This window comes from Pan paniscus, chromosome 7 (genome assembly GCF_029289425.2).
Source record: "Pan paniscus chromosome 7, NHGRI_mPanPan1-v2.0_pri, whole genome shotgun sequence".
Classification (NCBI taxonomy): Eukaryota; Metazoa; Chordata; class Mammalia; order Primates; family Hominidae; genus Pan; species Pan paniscus.
In genome coordinates this window covers 158,127,378-158,143,202 of record NC_073256.2, presented here as the reverse complement: position 1 = coordinate 158,143,202, position 15,825 = coordinate 158,127,378, and the positions used below count along the sequence as shown (strand labels likewise).

The 15,825-nt window shown below is 42.2% G+C and overlaps 1 protein-coding gene across 32 annotated transcripts in view; it reads left to right on the top strand.

The window, feature by feature from the left end:
- PTK2 (protein tyrosine kinase 2) overlaps nt 1-15,825 on the top strand; it is a 345,218-nt gene that overhangs the window by 254,626 nt on the left and 74,767 nt on the right. For 30 of the 32 annotated variants that reach the window (XM_063606925.1, XM_055116999.2, XM_063606932.1 and 27 more), the window contains 5 exons: nt 2,098-2,198; nt 4,186-4,301; nt 5,611-5,711; nt 9,843-9,932; nt 13,490-13,694. In XM_063606925.1, coding sequence (XP_063462995.1) covers nt 2,098-2,198; nt 4,186-4,301; nt 5,611-5,711; nt 9,843-9,932; nt 13,490-13,694 — 613 coding nt within the window. Of the gene's footprint in view, nt 1-2,097; nt 2,199-4,185; nt 4,302-5,610; nt 5,712-9,842; nt 9,933-13,489; nt 13,695-15,825 lie in introns of those variants that run through there. The other 2 variants (XM_063606929.1, XM_055117007.2) reach the window with 2 other exon arrangements.

Genomic DNA, 15,825 nt, shown 5'->3' with positions numbered 1-15,825 from the left:
CTTCCTTCCTCCCCCTCCTCCTTCCTTCCTCCCCCTCCTCCTTCCTTCTTCCCCCTCCTCCTTCCTTCTTCCCCCTCCTCCTCCTTCCTTCCTCCCCCTCCTCCTCCTTCCTTCCTCCCCCTCCTCCTCCTTCCTTCCTCCCCCTCCTCCTCCTTCCTTCCTCCCCCTCCTCCTCCTTCCTTCCTCCCCCTCCTCCTCCTTCCTTCCTCCCCCTCCTCCTCCTTCCTTCTTCCCCCTCCTCCTTCCTTCTTCCCCCTCCTCCTCCTTCCTTCCTCCCCCTCCTCCTCCTTCCTTCCTCCCCCTCCTCCTCCTTCCTTCCTCCCCCTCCTACTACTTCCTTCCTCCCCCTCTTCTTCCTTCCTCCCCTTCCTCCTCCTTCCTTCTTCCCCCTCCTCCTCCTTCCTTCCTCCCCCTCGTCCTCCTTCCTTCCTCCCCTTCCTCCTCCTTCCTTCCTCCCCCTCTTCCTCCTTCCTTCCTCCCCTTCCTCCTCCTTCCTTCCTCCCCCTCCTCCTCCTTCCTTCCTCCCCCTCCTCCTCCTTCCTTCCTCCCCTTCCTCCTCCTTCCTCCCCCTCCTCGTCCTTCCTTCTTCCCCCTCCTCCTCCTTCCTTCCTCCCCCTCCTCGTCCTTCCTTCTTCCCCCTCCTCCTCCTTCCTTCCTCCCCTTCCTCCTTCCTTCCTCCCCGTCCTCCTCCTTCCTTCCTCCCCCTCCTACTACTTCCCTCCTCCTTCCTCCTCCTCCTTCCTTCCTCCCCTTCCTCCTTCCTTCCTCCCCCCCTCCTCCTTCCTTCCTCCCCTTCCTCCTTCCTTCCTCCCCCTCCTCCTCCTTCCTTCCTCCCCCTCCTACTACTTCCCTCCTCCTTCCTTCCTCCCCTTCCTCCTCCTTCCTTCCTCCCCCTCCTCCTTCCTTCCTCCCCCTCCTCCTCCTTCCTTCCTCCCCCTCCTCCTCTTTCCTTCCTCCCCCTCCTCCTTCCTTCCTCCCCCTCCTCCTCCTTCCTTCCTCCCCCTCCTCCTCCTTCCTTCCTCCCCCTCCTCCTTCCTTCCTCCCCCTCCTCCTCCTTCCTTCCTCCCCCTCCTCCTCCTTCCTTCCTCCCCCTCCTACTACTTCCTTCCTCCCCCTCCTCCTCCTTCCTTCCTCCCCCTCCTCCTTCTTTCCTCCCCCTCCTACTACTTCCCTCCTCCTTCCTTCCTCCCCTTCCTCCTCCTTCCTTCCTCCCCCTCCTCCTCCCTCCTCCTCCTCCCCTTCCTTCTCCCCTTCCTCCCCCTCCTCTTCCTCCTTCCCCCTTCCTCTCCCCTTCCTCCTCTTCCTCTTCAGCCTCCCCTTCCTTCTCCTCCTCCCCTTCCCCCTCCCCTTCCTCCTCCTCCTCTTCCCCCTCCCCTTCCTCCTCCTCCCTTTCCCCCTCCTCTTCTTCCCCCTCCTCTTCCCCCTCCTCTTCCCCCTCCTCTTCCCCCTCCTCTTCCCCCTCCTCTTCCTCCTCCTCTTCCTCCTCCTCCTCCTCTTCCCCCGCCTTCTCCCTCCTCTTTCTTCTCCTCCTCCTCCCCTTCCTTCATTCTTCCTCTTCCCCCCTGCCACATATGCAGAAGGAAAGAAGGATTTTTCTTAGAGGTTACCTTACACCTCAATAGTAGGACATACCTTTTTGTGCCAATTTATGCCCATTTGTGAGCTGAACTGACCTGTGGAATTGAGTTTTAAAGTTCCCCTATTGCCAGCCTTATGTCTTAATTGAATTCATCTTCAGAGAAGCTGAAAGAGTTTTCAAAAGAATAACTAGGCTGGGTGCAGTGGCTCACGCCTGTAATCCCAGCACTTTGGGAGGCCGAGGCGGGTAGATCATGAGGTCAAGAGATCGAGACCATCCTGGCCAACGTGGTGAAATCCCATCTCTACTAAAAATACAAAAAATTAGCTGGGCGTGGTGGCGGGCGCCTGTAATCCCAGCTACTTGGGAGGCTGAGGCAGGAGAATCACTTGAACCCAGGAGGTGGAGGTTGCAATGAGTCGAGATTGCACCACTGCACTCCAGCCTGGTGACAGAATGAGACTCCGTCTAAAAAAAAAAAAAAAAGAAAGAATAACTATGGAGAACTTTTTTCCTAGTAACAATGCGTCAGTTTGACCATCCTCATATTGTGAAGCTGATTGGAGTCATCACAGAGAATCCTGTCTGGATAATCATGGAGCTGTGCACACTTGGAGAGGTACTGTGATCCCCAAATCTTACCTTCTGGACTCAGCATTTGATATCTTTTGCTTAAGAAAGGAAAATATAAACAGTTTATATCTTGGATTTTCAGGAGAGTTCTGATTTAGGATGTATGTCATTATGGTTTTGGTTCAGAGAATATGGGTATAAATATCTTCATCATTAAATTCCCAAAGCATCCCCTTATGCAGTACTGGCAGCAATATCTTCCCCAGCCAAGTACTTTATCAGGACTGGTAGCAGCAGATGGCCAAATGTTTGGTTTTATTTTTTCTCTCTGGTGCCATTGCCTAAAAAACTAGCCCAGTGATCTGAGGATGAAGCAATCTTAATGGAGTTTGGGTTAATTAATGCTAAATTTAGGTAAGTCTAAACATTTCCTTAATCTTTTTGGGAATTCACTTTGTAGCATCTCATTTTTTGAGAGACAAAGTCTCCCTCTGTTGCCCAGGCTGGAGTGTAGTAGCATAACCACAGCTCACGCAGCCTCGACCTCCTGGGCTCAAGCGATCTCCCACCTCAGCCTCCCGAGTTGCTGGGACTACAGGTGCATGCCACCATGCCTGACTAATTTTTTAATTCTTTATAGAGACGGGGTTTCACTATGTTGCCTAGGCTGGTCTTGAGCTCCTAGGCTCAAGTGATCCTCCTGCCTCGGCCTCGCAAAGTGTTCGGATTACCTGGCTAGTAATACATTTTAAACCAACTTATTTAAATCACAGTTTCTTTTTTCTTTTCTTTTTTTTTTTTTTTTTGAGACAGAGTCTCACTCTGTCGCCCAAGCTGGAGTGCAATGGCACGATCTCAGCCCATTACAACCTCCGCCTCCCAGGTTCAAGCACTTCTCTTGCCTCAGCCTCCTGAGTATCTGGGACTACAAGCACGTGCTGCCAGGCCCAGCTAATTTTCGCATTTTTAATGGAGACAGGGTTTCACCATGTTGGCCAGGCTGGTCTCGAACCCCTGACCTCCAGTGATCCGCCTGCCTTGGCCTCCCAAAGTGCTGGGATCACAGGTGTGAGCCACCGTGCATGGCCGTACTTTCTTTTAAAAATGTGAGTAATCGAATGAATAGCTCTCTCACTTTCTCCAGAATACAGAAACAAATCAGTGCATCACCAACACTTGGAAACTCATTAAACAAGTTCTTGTGCCCCATCCCAGGCCTGCTGAATCAAACACTGGGCAGGGGGAGCATTGTGTGATTTCATCAGCTGAACATCTCTTCCTCCTCCACCAAATCAAATGGAGTGCTTATGTATAATTTCTTGTTCACGGTACTTTTCTGCTTTTGCTTTTGGAGAGTTTGCTAATTCTTCTGGCTCAAAAAATATGGCTAAATATTTCTCTCATCAATTATTTAGAATTAGGGTATTAATTGTGTCTGCCTTTCTTTGCCATGTCAGCATTTACCTCTATTAATGGTGTCAGTGGTAGCATGAACAAGTAAGTACATTGTGATAAATACCCAACATGACTGTTCTGTGCTTCTGCATCCAAAACTTCATGGGGAAGGAAATAAGAGGGGAGATTCCTTCTTGTCTCTGCTTTCTCCTCATTACATTATCCTCATACCTTCCCAGAGCCACAATAAGGTTTGAAGTGGAGATAACTGACTGTGTATTAGCCTTGTTTGGATAGTAACTAGATCTTTTTTCTTCCAGTTATTATTTAGCAATAATTTGTACTGTGCTTTTGTTCATTCCGTTGAAGCTTATCTTTCTATATTTTTTAAGAAATTTGTCGTTAGTCAAAAATATTTTAATTTCATGACAGGATTTCAAATAAAAAATAATCTGAATCCAGAGTTTAAATGTTTCATTTATTATGCTTTATTAGAAGAGACTTGAAGCCATTCTAATATTATTAAAAATGCATTGAAAACAGCATTATTGTTGAATGTAGCTTTTTTGCTTTTGATTTCGATTCACTGCCACTAATTCTTTTTTTTTTTTTTTTCCTTTTGGTCATTGTTCCAAAAGCTGAGGTCATTTTTGCAAGTAAGGAAATACAGTTTGGATCTAGCATCTTTGATCCTGTATGCCTATCAGCTTAGTACAGCTCTTGCATATCTAGAGAGCAAAAGATTTGTACACAGGTAAGATACAGTCATAAAGCTGTTAAGTTCCCTTCTGAAAAGTAGTGATCAAGAAACAGGGACCCATTTGGACCCTCTTTGGACCCTTTTGGATCCAGGGTCCCCTATGGTACAGTTTTGTACCAATTCTACAAAATTGTATTCTGTATACCATTGGAATCTATTGTACACAGTTAATAGCAAGTCATGCTGCATTATGTCCTATCAGAGTGAGATGCCATGGCTTGTTAATACACATTTACAGGATTTTTACACACGTGGAGTTTAAAACATTGTGATACTTTCAGGTCACTTATTCCTTACACAAACACTATAGAGAACCTGTACTTGGCAGCAGAGCAGTGAACATGTGGAAGTGGTCTCTAAAACAAATATTGTCCTGGAACTCTCCAGGACAACACAACCTTATGAGTGACATCTGTTGGCATTCTGTGGAATTTCTGTTTATAGCCTGAGTCTCTGTTTGAATGCAAGTAAAGACCCTTAAAATTTGTTTGCCAAGTATCATATTAGAATTGGTGTTTTTGTTATCCGGCATTAATACAAACTTCATCCAAAAAAAAAAAAAGAAATAGGCCGGGCGCGGTGGCTCATACCTGTAGTTCCAGCACTTTGGGAGGCCGAAGCGGGCAGATCACGAGATCAGGAGATCGAGAACATCCTGGCTAACATGGTGAAACCCCATCTCTACTAAAAATACAAAAAATTAGCTGGGCATGGTGGCGGGCGCCTGTAGTCCCAGCTACTCGGGAAGCTGAGGCAGGAGAATAGCGTGAACCCAGGAGGTGGAGCTTGCAGTAAGCCGAGATCGTGCCACTGCACTCCGGCCTGGGCAACAGAACGAGACTCTGTCTCAAAAAAAAAGAAAAACTAAGCATCTAAAAAAATAAGCTGCATCAGCAAAATCATTTACAAGTTTTCAGAAGGCAACTTTTATTTAATGATATCTCTTTAGGAATGGCAGTGTTATAGGCCCCAGTTGTGTATCACTGTCAGTTAATGCAGTTGGTAATATGGTTTTATGAACAGTAATAACGATTTTCATTATTTTAGAATGTACTTTGCCATCATTCAGAATAATCATTGTATTAATGGGTAAATATCTGGCAAAAAGAATATATATGAAGTAAATTTTGTGTGTGTGTATATATGAGATTTATTATATATATCCTATAATAAATATCATGTAATCTGCTCGCATTGTATATAAGCTGTCTTTCAAAGTGCCTATTGGTATGTCTTTATATATGAGCTTGTAGGTTTGTTTTTCTTATTTTAAGTCTTATTGTCTCAAATTCTTCTTTATCAGGGACATTGCTGCTCGGAATGTTCTGGTGTCCTCAAATGATTGTGTAAAATTAGGAGACTTTGGATTATCCCGATATATGGAAGATAGTACTTACTACAAAGGTAAGAAATCAGAGTAGTACCTAAGAAATAGGCTTGGAATCTTTAACGTATTTCTAAAAACAGTATGTTCTAATATGCTCACCTGATCTTTGACAGAGATATAAAATCAACTAAATGGAGGAAGCGACAGCCTTCTCAGCAATGGTGCTGGAGCAGTTGGACATCCTTAGGCAAAAAATAGACCTCAATTTAAACCTCTGAATTCCATTTCAGATTAACTCAGAATGGATTATAGACTGCATTACAAAATAATAAATTTTTAGAAAAAAACACAAGAGTAAATATTTGGCATCTAGGGCTAGGCCAGGGATCCTTAGACTTGACACCAGAAACAAGGATTCATAAAAGGAAAAAGTTGATAAACTGAACCTGATAAAAATTATAAATTTTTGTTCTGCCAAAGACCCTGTTAAAAGGATGAAAAGAGAAGCTACAGAGTAGAAGATTCGTGCCAGCCACACGTATCTGACAAAGCTATTATCTAGAATATAAAAGGAACTCTTAAAACTTAGTAAAAAATGACACAAAGAATGCACTTAGAAATGGGCAAAAAAATAGGAAGAGACATTTCATTGAAGAGGATATATGGATTGCACATAAGCATGTGAAGATGCAGATGTTCCACATCTGTGTCCATTAGGAAAATGCAAATTAAGAACACAATGGGATTACAGTACATACCTGTCAGTTGTTAAAATAAAGAATATGCTGGCGAAGATGCAGAGAAACTAAATTGCTGCTGGGAATGTAAAATGGTAGAGGCATTCTGGAAGAGAGTTTGGCAAATTCTTTAAAAATTAAGCATACAAGTATTATATGACCCAGGAGTTGCACGTCTGGACATTTCTTCTGAAGAAACGAAAACTCGTACACAAAACCATACTCAAATGTTCATTGCAGTTGTATTTGTAATAGCCAGAAATTCAAATCAGCTCCAATGTCTTTCAATCAGTAGACACACCATCATCTTACACCAGATGCGGCTGGTTGTATTGATTGCCTCAGTGAAGGGGATCTGACTGAAAAATATGCAGGCTGCTAACTCCAGCACCTTGGATCTATTAGTTTGGTGGGATTTTTGTTTGTTTGCTTGTTTTGAGACAAGGTCTCACATTGTCACTCAGGCTGGAGTGCAGTGGCACAAACATGGCTCATTACAGTCTCGACCTCCTGAGCTCAAGCAGTCCGCCCACCTTAGCCTCCCAAATTGCTGGTACTACGGGCGTGCGCCACCATGCCTGGCTAATTTTTTGTAGAGATGGGGTTTTGCCGTGTTGCCTAGGCTGGTCTTTGATCAAACTCCTGGGCTGAAGCTATTCTCCTGCCTCCGCCTCACAAAGTGCTGGGATTTCAGGCATGAACCATCATGTCCAGCCTCCATTAGTTTTTTTAACTGAAATCTAGCTCATGTCAGTTGTGTTTAATTTTGCCAATCTTGGAATCACATTGAATTGGTTCTTCAAATTATTACTGAACTAATATTTTTCTGAATAATGTTTTCATATTCCTAGAACTTTAGCTAAGGTTTAGATAAATCCATATTGTGCTATTAATACTACTAATTATGACTACCATTTTACAAAGGCCAGTTTCTTTCATAGGGTATTTGATTTTTATATTGCAACAAAATGAGCCCAGATTTTTACATGCAAAGCTAGTCTGTTATTTTAATCTTATAACTATTCTCTTTCCATATATCTTCTGTATATTATTGCCTGTCACTATTTTATTTTTTAAATTCATTTTTAATTTTTATTTATTTTTTTTTTTTTTGAGACAGAGTCTCACTCTGTCGCCCAGGCTGGAGTGCAGTGGCGCTATCTGGGCTCACTGCAAGCTCCACCTCCCAAGTTCACGCCATTCTCCTGCCGCAGCCTCCTGAGTAGCTGGGACTACAGGCGCCCGCCACCACGCCCGGCTAATTTTTTGTATTTTTAGTAGAGATGGAGTTTCACTGTGTTAGCCAGGATGGTCTCAATCTCCTGACCTCATGATCCGCCCACCTCGGCCTCCCAAAGTGCTGGAATTACAGGCGTGAGCCACTGCGCCTGGCCTAATTTTTTAAATTAATTTTTTAAATTAAAAAATTTTTTAAGACGGGGTCTCATTCTGTCGTCCAGGCTGGAGTGCAGTGGCATGAGCACAAGTCACTGCAGCCTCAACCTCCTGGGCTCAAGTCATCCTCCTGCCTCAGCCTCCTGAGTAGCTGGGACCACAGGCACACACCACCATGCCCAGCTAATTTTTTGATTTTTTTGTAGAGATGAGATCTCACTTTGTTGCCTAGATTGGTCTTGAACTCATGGGCTCAAGCGATCTTCCCACCTTGGCCTCCCAAAGTGCTGGGATTACAGGCATGAGCCACTGTGCCCAGCTACCTGTCACTATTTTTAAATGATCCTTTGATATATGAAAAGAAAATCAATTGTTTATTCATTTTAATTGTTTAGTCATTTAACTTTAAAAAGACGAAGTCAACTTTTCATTATTTCTAAATACATTTTATATCCAGCTTCAATCTTAACTGTCCCAAGTCCTAGAATTCCAATAAAGAGCTAAATTCCAAGTAGTATGATGTCCAAATTTTCATATCATTTGAACAACATTTTAAACAGGCAGTTGACAAATTCACACAGATATCTTCTCAGAAAGGTTAATAAGTATACATTCCATTAGGCTATAGAAATAAGTACAAACTCCAAAAGGTTAGAGATTCTTTAAAATGCTCATCTTTCTAGGAATTCTGATAGTCTTCAGAGGCAACTCATTGCTTACAGAAGAAAGTCCAGACCCTTGACATGCTGGCAGAGCCCAGCTGCTCATGCTCCATGCTCTTCTGAATCAGGGTGCTGTTCTTGTGCCCTGCTTCCTTGACCAACCCCTTCTCCTCTTATATCCTCTCCCTGCAGCCTTCCCTGGTCATCCTCTCAGTCATTATTTCCTCTCTACTTTCAGGACACTTGGCATGTATTCACTATCTGTGTTACACCTTGTACCAAATTTGAGTATACTTCTGTCTGCCTTTTAGAATGAGCATTCCTTGAAAAAAAGGACTCGGGATTGTTCATCTTGAGAACTCAGCAGTTGAGGAAATGTTTACTAAGGTTTTGAGTGGTTTGCCTTTGTGGCACAAAGAAAACATTTAGGCCTGAAAAGGGAGCTGATTTCAGGCTTCCCTAGAGAAGTCCTTCTTATCCCATTGCCCCTTCCTGCTCTTCACATGCCTGATTATTTGTGGAGTCTGCGCTGGTGCATTCACCTAGTGGCTAACATATGTTTGTAATTCCCAAAATCAATACTCAAGGTGCTTTCATAGTCATTTGAGGACATGCACAAAGCAACAAAAAAATTGAGTATTCCCTAATACCCACATATGCAGCTGAGGTTCAGCAAGGCCACAGTCTCTCCCTCCTGTCGCAGCCAGAGGAGGGAAGACAGGGTCAGGGCTGGGAGGGGACGGCACAGGGCAGAGCCAGCAGCTCAGGCTCTGGTGGTTGGAGAGGTTTGAATCCCAACTCTGGCACCTGTTAGTGGGGCAGCCTTGGGCAAGTCACTTAACACATCTGAGCCTCCTTTTCTAAAGGAAATGGAACCTATCAGAATGAGTTGTTTTATGAGTGAAGATTGTAATCTATGTGAGATACGAATATATGTGTACATATTTCTCCTGAGAGCAGGGGTTCTGTGTTTGTAACAACTTTATATAACATAACTACCACCAGTGAGGATCGACTATATATTATTTATTATTAGCAGGACATGTGTATAGCGAGCATTCTAACCTACAGATAAGGATCTCTTCTGTAAATTGTGAAATCTTATATACCAGAGCTGCACCTAATACCTGCACCTAAACCCTTGGTAAACCGAGGTTTGCTCTCCCTCCCTGTTCTTTGCCTCTCTATAGAGGGAAGGACATTGGTATTTTATTTATCTACCATCTAACCATTCCTTACCCCTAAGTGACCTCAAAACATCAAGGAAATGAAAAGTAGTTCTCCTAAAGAAATGGAAGACTCAAGGGTTCAAATAGTTAAAGCTTTTTCCTTTGATACTGAAAATCTCAGCTAGCTCTGTTAGATTCTTAAGCAGATAACAAGGAAAATTTATTTTCTAAAATTAATCTTCTAGCTTCCAAAGGAAAATTGCCTATTAAATGGATGGCTCCAGAGTCAATCAATTTTCGACGTTTTACCTCAGCTAGTGACGTATGGATGTTTGGTGAGTACTCTTAAAAGTTTTGTATTCTTTAAAAATTATATTTCATATGTTATACAAAAAAAAATTATCTCTTTTTGGAATATGTAGGTTGATTTGCCTTCCCTAACCTGATCATCTCCTCATCAGACTTCTTTTGATTCATTTGACAGTAAATAGCCTGACATCTACTGTGCATCAGCTTCTGGGCACAGCTTCCGTAAGGGTCCACAGTTCTGATTGCCCAGCTCCTTCCATCACTCTTCCTTTTTGTTCCCCTTTGCTGTCTTTTCTTTCCTCACAGGGGATATTTTGCTTATTTCCTTCTTTCTTTTCTCTCTCTCCCTTTGCCATCTCATTCGTTCCTTTCATATGAATGACATTAAACGTAAACACTTGGCCCCTCCAACCCGGAAGTATCTAAAATTCTACCTTGTCTCTTTATTCTGGAGTCCAGCCTCCTTCCTGACCTATCTCAAGACTTGGAAGTTTGATCCTTTGTCTTCTGTAGCTTCTGCTTTTTTGATAATCTCATTTGTTCCTCCTCACCTGCTGCAAGGTCATCATTCTCCTGCTCTGTGGTTATTGCAATTCCTTCTAGCTGGTGTAGAAGTGTGGCTCTCATTTATTCTTTGCTACTTATTTAAACTACTTTATCCAAATTTTTAAATTACTCACTATTTTTAACATGAATGGCACTTCCCTCCACTCTACTCTCCATTTTTCTTGGTGTTATTCCTTCTACCCAGAATAGAATACCTTATCCTGATACCTCCTTCTTCCAGTTGAAATCCTACCTAACCCTCAAGGTCCACCTTAAATGTCCTTGAAGGCTTCTTCCTTTCTTTACATTTCCTACACTTTCTCTCTTTGTCATAACACTCATGTTGATCCTGTGAATAGACTTGTGGACATGTTATCTCTGCTACATTAGAAACTACTTTGGAGGAGATGCCCTGTTAAGATTATGTACCTTTTTTTCTCCTATAAATAAAAATAACTTGATCCAGTATGTGTTCTTATTTTTTTCTTCTGTTTACTTACTGTTGATTCTTAATTATCATTTAATGCCCCCATAGATAACTAGGTAAAGGAAAGAACTTTCAAATAGAACAGGATATGGCTTGACATGATTAGAAAAAGCTCTGAAGTCCAATTGATGTGTGTTCAAATCCCAAGGCCTTGATTATTATCTGTGTGATCCACAGAGCAAGTAACTTATCCTTTCAGAGAAATTTCATGTTTCAAAACTTCTAAGATGCCTATTTTTTTACATGTTAACATTTCTGGAACTGGAGTGTATCTTAAAATCAGTGGCATTTTACAGTTGGTAATAATTGGAGGCATTTTTTAATGTAGTTGTCCTTGCTTTCACTCAAGTAGAGTTTGTTTTGTTAATATTGTTGTTACTGTAATGTCTGAATGACTTTAAAAGAACTCTTTTGGTAAGAATAAAATAAAAATTCTAAGAGGGAAGAAAGAATTGTATCATACTTTAGTTTTCAACATTCTCCTCCCTTTTTTGGTCTTATAAACTAATAAAGTTTCCTAGAATCAGTAGATCTGATTTTTGTCAAATGTGGTAAAATGCAGTGTTTAAAGAAACATAAGGTTACTGTGAGGATTAAGGGTAATATATGAGACTGGGCACGGTGGCTCATGCCTGTAATGCTAGTACTTTGGGAGGCCAAGGAGGGAGGATCACTTTAATCCAGGAGTTCAAGACCAGCCTGGACAACTTAGCAAGACCCCATCTCTACAAAAAATACAAAAATTAGCTGGTTTGGGTGGCGCATGCCGATAGTTTCAGCTACTCAGGAGGCTGAGGTGGGAGGATCACTTGAGCCTGGGAAGTGGAGGCTGCAATGAGCTGTGATGGAGGCTTTGTCTCAAAAATATATATATTTGTAAAATTTCTAAGAAGTGTGCCAGGAACACATTAAGTTCTCAAGAAATTATATCCAGTGTTGCTACTACTGATAATATTGTTGTAACTTCTGGTGAGAAAAGCAGCACTAAGGCATTTTTTTTGTCAGATACTCTTTACTTTGAAATTCTTGGATTCTTGGCTAAGTTCAGAATCTAATTCACATCAAGATGATAATATGCTTTGCTTCTTTTGAGGCAGATTTCATTCTAGGTTCTAAAGATGCAAAAATAAAGTCACAGTTCCTTTCTTCAAGTCATCAATTGTACATTGTTTTGTGATAGAAGTAGACTTGAAATGACGAAAACTTTTCCCAGAGGAAAAGCATTATAAAGAACTACGTTACAAATGTGCCTACGAAGAAGAGAGCTTGTGAGGAAGGTAAAGGGATGTTTTTGGCGTGTTCCACAGGTAGCAAGAAGCCCAGAATAGCCAAGCGCAGAGCAGTGATGATAAGGCACTAGGAGAAAACATCCATCCTTTACGCCACCAGTTCTTTCCATTTCCTTTACATTGCATTATATGTTCATTGCCAGTTTTAGGTTTCTTGTTTGTTTTAAAGGTGAATTTTTTAATTTTTTTTTTGAATTTTAGATTCAGAGGGTCCATGTGCAGGTTTGTTACATGGATATATTGCACAGTCCTGAGGTTTGGGCTTCAATTGAACCTATCACCCAAATAGTGAACATAGTACCCAATGGGTAGTTTTTCAACCATTACCCACCTCCTTCCCTCCCTGCTCTTTTATTCCCCGGTGTCTGTTGTTCCCATCTTCATGTCCATATGTATCCAGGGTTTAGATCCCACTTACAAGTGAGAACATGCAGTGTTTGGCTTTCTGTTTCTGCATTAATCCACTTTGGATAAATGGCTTTCAGTTGTTTCCATGGTGCTGCCAAGGACATGATTTCATTCTTTTATGCCTGCATAGTATTCCGTGGCATATATGTACTACATTTTCTTTATCCCATCTTAAAGGTGAATTTTTAAGGATTATTCAGAAGATACTAAGAAAGAATTGGATTTCCCAAGGGTAGAGTGCAAGTAAACTTTTTGAGGTCACACTGTGGCATTTATAGACAAGACGACTTGAAGCCCAAAGAAGTTCCACATCTTTCCTGGGGGAAAACAGTGACCAGGCCATGAATAAACCAGATAATGGTGCCTTTATGCACTCTAGACAAGAAGAGGCCAACCTTGTTAAGGGAAGCATTTTAAGGAATCTGAGTTTTCCAAAAGCGTAAGACTTATCCTAGGATTTTCTTTATTGGACCTCAGGTCAGCTGCTCTAATTATAAATAGGTGAGACCAAAGTGGGGCGGATTAAAATTCAGCATTTTTTGAACTACTGCATTAAGCCACGAAGTACCACTGTAGCTAGTGGGTGACTTTCTAATAGAGGATTTCTAGAGAAATAAACCTCTGAGAAAAATTACAGCATTTTTCTTGATAATAATTTAACATTTCATTATTTACATCATGTTAAATCGTTAGGTTATTTTATACTAGAGTTAATATAATGCTGCTTTGGTAGATAATTTGCCCATTACCTCCCAGCTGGTACTCTAGTGCCTAGAAGAACAATATTCCTGGAACCTGGGAGTTAGATTCTTCATACTGAGCTCACTGTTGTGTTTTCATTCCCACTTGACAGGTGTGTGTATGTGGGAGATACTGATGCATGGTGTGAAGCCTTTTCAAGGAGTGAAGAACAATGATGTAATCGGTCGAATTGAAAATGGGGAAAGATTACCAATGCCTCCAAATTGTCCTCCTACCCTCTACAGCCTTATGACGAAATGCTGGGCCTATGACCCCAGCAGGCGGCCCAGGTTTACTGAACTTAAAGCTCAGCTCAGGTAGGAGTTGGCGGGAGAGAGGGCCTGGGGGTGGGGGCAGATTATGCTGCTTCTCCTCCTTGCAGTAATAGCATTTTAAGGTCATTATATCAGTATGTCTAAGGCCGAACTATTTTTCGTTCAAATGCAATTACTTTTAAAATTGATTTGCATTTCTTTGTACCTTGCTAGAGTCTTAAGTAAATTATATCTTTAAAATTTTAATAAAGCTCCAATTATGGTCAAATCTCTCTCCCCTAGCTTCTGACTTAGCATGGCTTACAAGACCCGTAATAACTTAGGCCCGGCTTTCCTCACTAATCTCATCTGACACAACCCTCCATGTCTGTCTCCCTCACACTTGGTGATCCAGCAATACCTACTTATAATTCTCCTAATACAGCTCGCTGCCTTTTCACATGCTGTCTTCACTCCCAGAAATCCCTTTCCTGACCTTTACCACCTATAAACTTTTATTCAGTTTTCAGAACCCAGCTCAGATGTTACCTGCTTCAGGAAGCCTTCCTAATCAACCCTGCCCCGAAAGAGAGAATTACTCCTTTGCCACCTTTTGAATACTTGTGTTTTTATATTTAAAACATCCATTGCTTGTTCAGGTGCCATTTTGTGGCTACTACTTTGTGCCAGGTACTGTTAAACCCCTGGAGGAAGCACGCAGGGACATTAGTGTGCTGAATCCCTCAGAGAAGCATATGCATACTCTACCCTGTTGCCTGGCCTGGAGAGGTTCTTGTTCGCTTGTGCATGTCCCCAGCTACACTCAGAGCTCTTGACGGGCATCATTGTGTCTTACTGATTTCTGTAGCCCCAGTGCCAAGCTTAGAACCTGGCACCATATAAGTGCTCAATAAACATTTGTTGAATTGAATTGAATTGGAGTCTAGAATGAGACTTAATACTGTAATAAACAAGATACTGTAATATAACACATAGGCATGAGAAGCTTTATTATATAAACAATACCACAGTTCAGTGTGTGCTCTGTCACCTGTTTTCACACTTGGGGACTTCCTCCATTTTACGTGAGTTTTTATGGGTTTGTTTTTCATGCTGTATTTTAGTCTTTTTCCTAAAAATCATCAACTGCAGGGTCCAGGCCTTTCACCATCTAGCCCAGCCTTCTCACCACATGTTCAAGCTGTTCAACCTGCTAGACAGGATTCCTTTTAAGGAGAGTATTTCAAAGAAGAATTAAGACCTATAGGTAGAAGCACAAAGGATTCATCCAGTCTGAAAATGTTTGCTAAGCATCTTTGTTATTCTAAGCTAGGTTCTGTGGGTTCAACAGTGAACAAGACCCAATCCCTGCCCCCAGAGAGTTTAAAGTCTGGTGGAGGAGACCGAGGTATCACTGGTTATTACAATACAGTGAGCACCACATTGGAAAGACCAGCCACGCTCTTGGTCTCCGTCCCCATAACTCTCACACACCGGCCTGGTTCTACTTTTCAAGGCCCCATAGAACAACCCTACTCTGCCTTTCACACGATAGGCCTTCAGGGTGATTCTAAACAGCTTCCTTACCTCCTCTTAGTTTCTTCAAGCCAAAAATCTTCAGTTCCTTAATTAATTCTCATATAACTTAACTGCCTATTCTCTCACGTTTACAGCTGGCTTTTGGACATGCTTTATTGCATGTTGTTTTGCTCCTATTTGTTCCTCCTTGATCTTTCCTCAGGATTTGACAGATTCTGTCCTTGACATTGTTCCTCTCTGATACCAGTTCTATCACCCCACCTCCCTGGCATCTCTTTCTACCTCACTGACTTGCCATCTCTCCACCTTTACCATGAATATTAACCGAATTTCTGTTTTCAGCCTCTTATTTTCTCCCATTTTCTCTCATTACTCTTCCTGGATGTCTGACCCATTCACATGGCTTTGCTGCTTACCTCTGTCTGTCTGTAGTTCTGGTCCTGCCCTTTTCTCAAGTCCCAAACTTACATTTTAAATTGCTGGCTGGGCATCATGTTTATCCAGAAAGCAAGCTGTTACATTCACTTCTAAGCCAGCCCTTCCTCCTCACTTCCTCCAGGTTGGAATAGTGCCTTTATCTTCGGCACCATCTTGGAGTCATACTTCACTCCTTGTGCCTGCCCCCCACCCTCCATCCCGCGCTCTTCCCCCATCT